This window comes from Penaeus monodon, chromosome 1 (genome assembly GCF_015228065.2).
Source record: "Penaeus monodon isolate SGIC_2016 chromosome 1, NSTDA_Pmon_1, whole genome shotgun sequence".
Lineage (NCBI taxonomy): Eukaryota > Metazoa > Arthropoda > Malacostraca > Decapoda > Penaeidae > Penaeus > Penaeus monodon.
The window spans coordinates 21,251,681-21,262,770 of record NC_051386.1 but is presented as its reverse complement, the minus strand read 5'-3'; the positions used below and the strand labels follow the sequence as shown (position 1 = coordinate 21,262,770).

The following is an 11,090-nucleotide window of genomic DNA, read 5'->3' as shown; positions in this document are numbered from 1 at the left end:
GGGTACCGTTTCACTAAAATGTAAGAAATATTGAATGTTGCGTAAATTTGGGGACAGCCGGAATGGGCATGACATTGAATTTCATGTGAGAAATATATTTCTTCTGAGGTATGGGCAAAGGCAGTTATGGCTTTACTACATGCCATCTGTAGTGGAGCTGAATGCCACATAGTGAAAGGTTAAATTTTTCATAACTTTCATTAGGAGCAAAAATAACATTAAAAATGTTTACAACACACAGACTTAAAGTTTAATTCCACACACCTTTAAATGACTAGGAGGAGGAGGAGGAGAAAGAGGAGGAGAGCGAGGTGGAGGAGGAGGAGGAAGGGGGGGTAAGAGGAAGAAGGGGGGGAGGAGGAGGAGGAAGGGGGGGGGGAAAGGAGGAGGGGAGTAGGAGGAGGAAGGGGAGGAGGAGGAGGAGGAGGAGGAGGAGGAGGAGGGGGAGGAGGAGGGGGAGGAGGGGGAGGAGGGGGAAAGGAGGAGGAGGGGAGGAGGAGGGGGAGGAGGAGGGGGAGGAGGAAGGGGGGGGAGGAAGAGGAGGAAGGGGGGAGGAGGTGGAGGAAGGGGGGTGGAGGGAGAAAGGGGGAGGAATAGGAGGATGGGGGAGAAGGAGGAGGAGAGGAGGAGGAGAAGGAGGGGAATAGGAGGAGGAGGAGGGGGGAGGAGGAGAATAAGGAGGAGGAGGAGGAGGAAGGAGGGGGGGAAGGGGAGAGGGGAAGGGGGAGGAGGAGGGGAGGGAGGAGGAGGAGGAAGAAAGGGGGGAGAAATAGGAGGAGGGGGGAGGAGGAGGAGGAGGAAGAAGAGGGGGAGGAGGAAGAAGAGGGGGAGGGGAAGAAGGGGGGAGGGGGGGGGGAGGAGGGGAGGAAGTGGGGAGGAGGAGGAGGAGGAGGAGGAGGAGGGAGGAGGGGGAGGAGGAGGGGGGAGGAATAAGGAGGAGGAGGAGGAGGAGGGGAGGAGGAGGAGATTAAGAATAATGATAAGAAGAAAGAGAATAAAAATAAAAATGAGAAGATGAACGAGAATAAGAATAAGAAGGATCATGATGCTTGAATTTTTTAAATATCATGCAATGCATATGAAGCTGTAACTATGTGGAATATTTATGACCATGTTAAAGGTCTGTATAAGCAGATTTAGTATGTCAATATTTACATTTCATGTAAGAAATGAATACAGGTAACAGCTTAAAAGTTATGCAATGAATAAATATATGAATAAGTAAATATGTAATCATACCTCCACTTCAGAATCCATACCATACAAAGAATTAGACGTTAATGTTTTCACATGCATTATCAGCACACACGTAAGTTTTAAAAAATCCAATAGCAATGAAACCTCATTCATATACAATCAATTTCTTTTGGAAGAAAACCCAAGACTTTACTCTTTATCAATCCCTTAAGAATTACCATTTTTCCTAAAGAATCCTCTCCCTACAAATAACAGGACAAACAAGAAACTTCCTATTAATTAGCTGCAGTAAGCTATAAATCAAAATAACCAATTTCAATTTGCTTTTGCAATCAATGGCATCATAATTTAAAAGTAGAAAATTCTGTTCACTAGCATTGTGGAAGTGGACCATGGTTACAACATTACCACATACCATGCAGTAATGATGGTAACTATGGTGGATATCTGTAACTTATTTATTAACTATTATATCTGTAATTCAGTTAAATTTTCCAAATCTATTACTTGTACTACAATTTTTTAAAAAATTCTTACAACATGATATAAAGGTAATCATTAATTACTAACTCCAATCAATCCCAAAATTATGTCTCTAGCATCGCATTCGTAGAATTTGTGGTAATAGTGGTAACCCTGATGTGGACTAAGAACACCCATGCCTAACTGCCAAATCTGACATGGCACAGACAGTCACATGTGGTATAAGTGACTGTCATATGCATGGAACATCTACTGGGGACTCCAAGTCTCTTGGCATGGTTTCATTGGATGTCCATGATTAATCATATTTCTGCTACTTAGATGAATATGATTTTTAAAAATCTGTAATAACTAATGAGATTATTAAGTTATCGTAGAGAGAAGATATAACCATGACATGGCCAAAAGACATTTCCTCGTACTCCTACCCAATTACTTTTAACACCAGGTACGATAAAGAAAAACAATAATTACACAAATCTTCCTTCCTCCAAACACTTCCACTCCTGGTACTATTATCAATTATAACAAGTCAACTATTCCATTCCTTGATTACACAAGTTAGAATATTCAAACATTGCTCTTAGCTATTTTAACATCCACACCAGATATTAAATCCCATTTCAGTTATTTGTTTTCAAGGTTTGTTTTTGACTTTCTATGTACTCTCGATGTTTGGATAGCAAGGCTAGTGAAGATTAAAGTGAGGATTGGGTTAGTTCATGTGACGTGGAGTATTACCATATTCTCATTTATTCTGTCCGGTAACACTGACCTTTCTCAACCAAAATTTACATAAATATTTGATGGAGTTATAATGTTTATCATATCACAAAAAAACATGTCATCAATTATTACAACTATAAGGATTTTCAATTCTTATATAGATAAATATTTGACATATGAAGGAATGTAAAGAATTATTCAATATAGGTACATATGCAATTTTCCGTATTAGACAATGAGGCCAGATTAGTCATTCTGCAAGGACCAAGAGATTTAAAGAGGTGCCAAAACATGTTATATCTCTGAATAATACTAAAGGAATATTGATTTTGCTTATATAATAATGTTTCTTTTCCCCCCCCTTTTTTAATATTCACAGCAAAGCTCTGCACTAGAATTCTGTAAAGAGTATATATCAAATGGCTAGCAAGATAATATCAGGGGCACAAGCTGATGTATACAAAATCGTAGAACATATGCACAATAAACATGGTGAATGTAGAAAGTGAATGATAACTTGCTTCCATGACAAACTCTTCATGGAACTATTTTTTAAACATTATATATATGCTACAGAATTCAATTAACCCATGAAACACGAGTTTGGATGCTGGTAAGAGGAAACTGCCACAATGTGTAAAGATATTGAATACAGCATTTCAAACTAGTCACAATTTCCTCTTCAGATGAAGCAAATAATCAAAATAAAATCCCATTAGTTATTTGCTTTATCTGGAGTGGAACTGTTGACAAGTGTGAGTGTGAGTGTGAGTGTGAGTGTGAGTGTGAGTGTGTGTGTGTGTGTGAGTGTGAGTGTGAGTGTGAGTGTGAGTGAGTGTGTGTGTGTGTGTGTGTGTGTGTGTGTGTGTGTGTGTGTGTGTGTGTGTGTGTGTGTGTGTGTGTGTGTGTGTGTGTGTGTGTGTGTGTGTGTGTCCTTTTCCTTTCAGTGTGTGTTCATTGGATGTTGGATACCACAGACACAGATGCATGACTGTGGCATCTGAACTTGAACAATGATTTTAAATCAAAAGATAGAAAAAACAAAAAATTATTGACTAGCAAGGCTTTATAAGTGTAAAAAAAAAAAATAATAATAAAAAAATAAATAAAATGAAAAAATGCAATTATAAACAAGATTAACTATATATTGGTACCATATAATTTCTACCGTTTCCCTCCATAAAAATCCAAAAATCAAGAATAATGACAAATTATATGAATTATATTTCTACAACTCAATAAATAAATGAATAAATAATTAATAATAGTGCTAGTTATATAAATCAGAAAAGAGAAGTTTAATTACAAGCTACTGAGATTCAAGTGTCAATTAAAAATAGTGTTCCTAATCCCTGGCTAAAGATGGGTATGTATGTCTATGTTCTGGCATGTCTCGACTAAACTGATGTTCACTTGTTTACTCCTTCCTTAAGTCATTAAGGAGTCATGGCACCCTTAAAAGTAGGCTTTTACATGCTACAGCGAAAATTAGACAGAAAGGGAAAAGAAAATATTTTCCACGTTTCTCACTTTTAACTTTTCCCTCCTGCAGCTAATTGCGTGAACTACCAGCACACTGTTCAGAATGGGCACATGAAATATCACCACTGGCATCAAATAAATGTCTAACTAATTCTAGAATGTAAGTCACAATGACAACAATACCAATACCAATCATAATAATAATGAAAATAATAATGGTAACAATAATAACAATAATTAACAATAACAATGAACAGCAGCAATATCAACAGCAATTACAACAAAAACAACAACAACAACTCTAGTAAAATATATCTAAATACCTCGATACAAGAAAACTCCATTAAAAATCATCGCGACTAAAGATTTCCATGTTCAAATGTTTCTAATTTCTATAACCCACTTGACAATATGTGTTCTACAAGTAACTTAGAAACACCAACTTCAATGCACTAGGCCTTTTAAGCTTATTTCCGAGGCTGAGACATATGCACACACAATGACTTCAGTAAACACTGTACCCGAGCTTTTGACAAGCTCCACAAGCAACACAACTGTAATAACAAAACCGCCTCTACTAGAACTGATTTCTCATCCTACTGGGAACCTATACAAATTTATGTCACAATCCAAGAGCCAAGTTCCCCTGTATGCACTTCGATAATATGAATATCTCACTAATGAACTCATACCATTCAGGTAACAGTACTCTAGGGGAGCCCAAACATTCACAAACTGATGATCACTTTTCAAACAATTTAACATTTGCAAGTATTCTTTTCTAGCCTGTTAAGAAGCCTCTGATATCGTTACAATGCATGTGTGGCAAGGAATAACCAGGCCAATTAATGAGGTTTTACATCTAGCATAGACAGAAACAATACCCTATGCCCAGAATGATCATAAAACATTTGCAAAGGTTTAATGAATATATGCGCTTCTTTTAAAACTTTACAATCTTTTCTCAAAATTACCTTTCAATCTCAACTTAACTGGTAAATGCAAGCATTGCAATCTCAGCTCACCTGGTATTTACAAGCAAGCATATTTCCACCATATGAACAATCTTTAAAAGTTTCTATCCTACAACCTAGGTATGATAAACCTGAAGCTTAACAGGTAATTGATATATGGCTAATGAGGGACAGGAAAGTGATCAAATCTGTCTCTGTATATGATCTCAAGCATGCCTTTTTTCATCTCTACCTATACTAAACTATACTAATCATTCCTTTGCAAAATCATTCTTTAACTAGTTGTCCACTGCTAGCCTTCACTAATGAACTGCTGTAATATAAAATCTCATGTAACTCTGCATAACCAGCCATCTAATTTCAAGACTAAATATATAGGTGCAACACGAGTATGGTAAATTTTACCGAGAAACCTGTGCATCCATCAGTTTCAGTCACCAAGGCCAATAAAAGTCAACCCGTACATTCTGGCATGATAGGAGCTTGCAGACTATTATGGTAATTATTGAAAAAAAAAAAAAAATAATAATAATAATAATAATAATAAAAAAAAATAATAATAATAATTAATAATAAATTTTAAAAAATAATAAATAAAATAAAATAAATTTACACACTACATTACAAGACTATGCATGGTGGTTTGTTGGCCTCTGTCAGAACGCACATGGTGCAGAGGCTGCAGTAACTGCTTGACACCATTCCAACATAGAGAACTGGAGTTTTTCTATCAGAGATCACTGCAAGGTTTATGCGAATTTGGATAGAACAGTCACTATAGTTTCAAAGTTCATATCACCCCTGCTAACATACCAAAAACAACCTAACCCACCATGGACACTAACTTAAACCCTGTTCATATACAATTCCCCATAATCTAGTACAAGATACAAGGCAAGAGTGATTTTAATGGCAAAACCATCATGAATTATAATATATGACTGCATTCTTTTTTACTTCAGCAGACTGGGTGCATTTTAACCCTTTGCCACCAGGTGGCATGTACATACATGCCATGACATGCCTGGACTATATTCTGGGTGGCAAAATGTGTATACATGTCCACGGTGTGCTGGTCCTGTTTTCCAGGGGCATGTGTGATCATGCCGCACATGCTATGGTACTGACACAATCACCCGGTGGCGGGGCCCAAGCCATTACGAATACAGCCCAGGAGGGAGGGCTTCTGTATCAGGAAACCACCCGGCGGCATTGGGTTAATTTGGTATTCCATTTTTGGCTTTAATTCAACATGGTCTTATTGTTTATATTACTCAATATTTCTCTCTATTAATTTACTCACAATTACTAATGATTATCTACAGTTTCTTGAATAAAATATTTATAGGCAGACTTTACAGTGAACTAGCTTTTATCTAAATTTATCCAAAAATAACACTAACTTCATGGTCTATGTAAAACAAAGCTAACAAAAAAAGTATCTTAATATTATTAATGACTATCATTTTTACTAGTGCAAAGACATGTTTGAATTTCATTTTCAATTAATATTGCTAAATGACAAAATATTTAACTGCTGATTTTCCCAATAGCAAATGTTCAACCGCACTATAATAGGAAACTAAGATTATAGCCCTATGAGAAGATACTACTACTTCTAGGTAAGAAGTATAATCTAATAAGTTCATGAATTTATACTCAGGAGGCTACATTTTGTGATGTCATGGCCTCTACATTTTGTGCTTTTGAAAAGGTAAACAAAATTTCATGGTTTACTTTCTGACAAGAATGCTTTTTGACCTTGGGAATTTGTTGCCAAATAAGCAACCAGGCCAAGCTCTACTATGCTGAATACAGAAGCTGTAACACTGCTTCATGCAGTTCAATGGCAAACTTCAAAAATGAAGTCAAGATTACAAAGTGAGATTCTATAACATTGAATGTTGTACAGTGAAAAAAATGTTTCTATGTAATATGTATCTTATGGCTACCTAACTCACCTAATCACATCTGCTATAATTCCTCTAACAGCTTCACAGCATGCATTTAAGATATTACGTTACCATCTGAACCATCTCCCTGTACGTATGGACCCCACTAATTTTTAAAAGGCTAAAAGCAGTTAGAAAAAGAGATTGAACAACAACAAAAATAATGATATGATCATATGCAAAACTTAAAATAATAAAATTAGATAAACAAAAATCAATTTGTAAAAAATAAAGGTACTCCATCAACAACCTATCAAAACCTGCTGAACTATATATCAAGCAATGGCCTCCATGAATTGCATTACAGCACGTGTCAACAAATATCTGCCATTATTATTTTGAGCTTGTAAACCCTATGGTATTTCATTGTTAATAGGGTGCTAGTCCAAACTATCTTGATAAAATATTCATGGTTGACGTTGCTGGTTCCTTTCAAAATATTAATTATTGAGGCAAAATAACTACATGACATGGCCCTATTCTAAATAATTAATAGATCTGCTAACCATCGCTTTGAAAAGTCATCTAAAAACTCAAAAAAATAAAATAAAATGAAAAAAAAAAAAAATTAATCTAACCTAACAACAACCAACTGTTAATGTAAACAGTGCAGTAGTGATACAAATGAAGAAAAAACATCATGGAAAGTGTCTCCCATAGCCTAAGTCCACTTGGTGTTCCTAAGTTTCAGCTCTATCTTGCCATGCATACCAAGGTCTAGACAATATTTGCCAGGGAGTGTTTGTAACATGGAGTTGGAGACTTAGCCTCTGGCATATGCATCCGTACTTTAAAGAATTGCCACAGATCTCAACAGTATATTTTCACCCCTCACCGCTGGATAACAGAAATCCCTTAGCATGATAAAATTTTGGTGGTTTCTGGCAACGGCCAGACACTGGGAGAAGTCTGCTACATCAAGCCGAACGTCCCGTACCACACACTCTGGTGCACTGCTGCAGGTTTACCCCGCAGACCAAGCGGTTTGTTATGATGCCAGTACATGTGACCCAGCAGTATGGGTTAAAAAGTGCTCCCTTCCAAATAGCAACATTTTTAGTGCTCTGATAACTGACAATAACACATTAATTGTAAAATATCAATCTCACCCATATCTAATTATATGAAAAAGCATCACCTATCCCACCACATAATGAATGCAACAGCAGTATCATGTCTTTAAAAGTAGTCCCTTCCAAATAAATGCATTCTCAGTGCTCAGAAGACTGAGAATTAAATATTAATAAAACATTTGAAAAATTTACACGTCACCCGTCGCCAGTAATATAAAAAAGCATCAACTATCCCACCACACCTACTAAACGCTACGGCAGTATCATGTCTTTGAAAGTAGTCCCTTCCAAATAATCACATTATCAGTGCTCAGAAGACTGATAACTAAATATCAATTAAACATTATTTGTAAAATTTCAACCTCACCAACATGAGTTAGCAACAAACATCCTCATCTGCTAGATCCTCCCTCGGAAACTTCAATCACTGTATTTTTCAATTCTCGAAGGCATTTTTACTAAAATTTAAATACCAAATAGTATTCCTGAAATTTCAGAACTCATCACAACACCATCACTTTTCCTTTTGGCCACAATTTTGATGATATGAAAGATTTCAAAAACATTTAATGTTCTAGAAAGAATTTTCTGTTTGCTAGTTCCTTTGGCACATAATCCGCACTACCAAATCCACAGAAACTATCTGTGCACATACATATGCAACAACAACACAAAAGCAGCCACTAAATCCTTCAAAATAACAAAAAAGGAATGTTGTACTTTTCCAAACAGCAACACTGCATGTCCACAAACACTGCTTCCAAAGCAGGTCCCTTCCCTCACAACAGGCCCGAGAGTAGCCTCATGGCCTCCTTACGCCACGTCGGGCACTCTCGCGAGGGCAAAGGGCTTATTGAAACCAAGGAGGAACTCACTGTCTGGGCAGCTGCAGGGGCGGCGCCCCCTTCCTCTGGAACACCCCGTCCACGAACACGCCGTTCTTGCCGTTGCAGATCATGTAGAAGTGGGGCGTCTCGAAGTATATCTCGATGTGGCGCCGCGAAATAAAGCTATTGTGGCCCATGTTGACGTCCACGTCGCCCTTGCTGGAGTTGCGCCCGATGACCACCCGACTCTGGCGCACCATGTATTCGAATTCCTTGCCTTCCAGTCTGGCAATGGGCGTTCCCTTCCTGTCGGGGGACCACGGCACGCGGTGAGGCGAGGCTGGCGCGGACTTCTGAAGGGCTAGCAGGGCCCAAGCATGCTGATCCGGGCCCCTGACAGGAGCAGACATCGTGGGGGACTCTGCGAGCCGGTGAAGATGGCGACACGGCACGACGACACACTCTCCCCGCCGCGTGCGCACGGACATGCAGCTCGCTCCCACAATGCCCGAGACAGCACACGCGCGCCGCCCGCCCGCCCCTCGCGCCCGTGTTTGTAAACAACAGCCCAGCAAATCGGGCTTTTTGGTGCGATGCCGGCCTGGAGCTGCGGCCGAGGGGGGGCCAGGGGGCACTTCCAGGGCGAGGTGCTGATGGCTCCGTGGGCACCGAACAGGAGGCTTTTCCGAGGGAATGAGGCTCAAATGGCCGGACGAGATCGATAGGGGGAAAAGAGCTCGTTCTCTCTCCCTCTCCCGCACTCACACGCACTCGCTCTCTCACTCTCTGTGCCGTCACATGGCACACGGGGCATTTCGAGACCGTAGGCCATATATGGCAGGGATTTCGTAAGCCATTCAGTAAAAAACAAGAGTGGGCTAAGGCGCTCGATTTTTAAAAAAGACGGAACGGGCCTCTAAATCGACTCTGATTATATTTAGCCGCGCTCAATTTTAACAGAATGCAACGTGACCCAAATGACCTTGGCGAAAGATTAAACACGAGGTAGGACTTCTGATTTCGGTTCTCATCCTTTCACTTAGCGGAAATTTGGCAGTCTGATTCATATAGGAAATGTAATGAGCACTGGCTGTTGCAAAGGCGAACCTAATATCCGTCAATTGCCAGAACTACTTTGAACTATGGAAATTACCCGAAATATTTAACGCTTTTATCATTAATACATGCATCTGCTACTTTATTGGTTCAAATTACACTTTTTGTACGGAGAGGGAAGAGACTAATATCGTTTCCAAGACGAGGATTTGGAATGCTATGTTGGCTCTCAAATAAGTATTAAAAAAGGATTTTCTTCGGAAACGTCTAGAAAACTCGGCAGTAATAAGCTCAGAAGGCGATTACTGCAAACTGTAGTTTATTTAAATAGTAAATTAGAGAGGAGAGGCAAATGTATCATAAAGTAATCCTTTTATCTAGGCATTCCCTTCCAAACTGCAAGGGCTTGGAAGTTTCATTTGAGCACATTTATTTATGGGTATTAAAATTCCGTTTTTGTTCTTATCTTAATTATCGTTATTTAGTTGCCAGTGCTATCAAAGTATGTGTGATTTGTTTGAATAATGATATCAAGTCGATAAATGTGAATGGTGTACTTGCAACTCAAACACGAAAGTTTGCTATTAAAAACTGGAGTCCTATCTTAAATTAACTCAATAATGTTTACTCAGTTACCGAAGTAACTGAAATTCACATTGATTTTTTTTTCTTACAGCATAACCCGAGTTGCGACTGGCAATCAGAAACTATTGTGAAGATGACAAGGCAATAAATACAGACAAACGTAATCGTCATTGGGAAAACTATTATACATTCTTTATTTTCTATTGTATGCTGGGTCAAACAAGCACGGTTATATTTCCCAAGGCTATGTAGATATAAAAAGTAATAACAAGAAATGAGACATATTATTACCCTCCAAAACAGAATGACATGGGTTTAGTTACGCTTCATTTAGCAATAATAACAACCCAAGCAGTGATACCGCTATTACATTTCCATAATCATTATTATAAAAAAAAAAAGTTATGGCAAAGAACAATAGTAACAACAGATAATTCAACAACAACAATAACGATTATTATCAGGAAAAAAAATTACATACGTGTTCAGTAATGACAGAACAATGCAGAAAATATGATAATGACAATTTATTTAATAAATGATAATAATAATACTGTCATTTGTAGTTGACTCTAGTAATGAGAATAACCAAATATAATGAGGATAATATTCATACATTCTTATCTCTTCACTGGAACACAGAAAACATAAACATAGATAATGACAGATAACACCAGAGATAAGAGACACGCATGGGAATGAGACCAACATGAATACATATTTCATGAGTAAGCA

At 38.2% G+C, this 11,090-nt stretch overlaps 1 protein-coding gene and 1 long non-coding RNA gene across 8 annotated transcripts in view; one reads left to right on the top strand and one right to left on the bottom strand.

Moving 5' to 3' along the window:
* Nucleotides 1-9,278, bottom strand: part of LOC119570263 (forkhead box protein K2-like) — an 88,843-nt gene extending 79,565 nt beyond the window's left edge. For 5 of the 7 annotated variants that reach the window (XM_037918174.1, XM_037918344.1, XM_037918134.1 and 2 more), the window contains exon 1: nucleotides 8,763-9,230. In XM_037918174.1, coding sequence (XP_037774102.1) covers nucleotides 8,763-9,202 — 440 coding nt within the window. In that variant the 5' untranslated portion in view covers nucleotides 9,203-9,230. Of the gene's footprint in view, nucleotides 1-8,762 lie in introns of all 7 variants that reach the window. The other 2 variants (XM_037918099.1, XM_037918251.1) reach the window with 1 other exon arrangement.
* Nucleotides 9,279-9,579: 301 nt separating this feature from the next.
* On the top strand, nucleotides 9,580-10,630 carry LOC119570984. Its single transcript, XR_005228509.1, has 2 exons — nucleotides 9,580-9,719; nucleotides 10,447-10,630. It is a non-coding gene; the product is annotated as an uncharacterized LOC119570984 (long non-coding RNA).
* The last annotated feature ends 460 nt before the right edge of the window (nucleotides 10,631-11,090 follow it).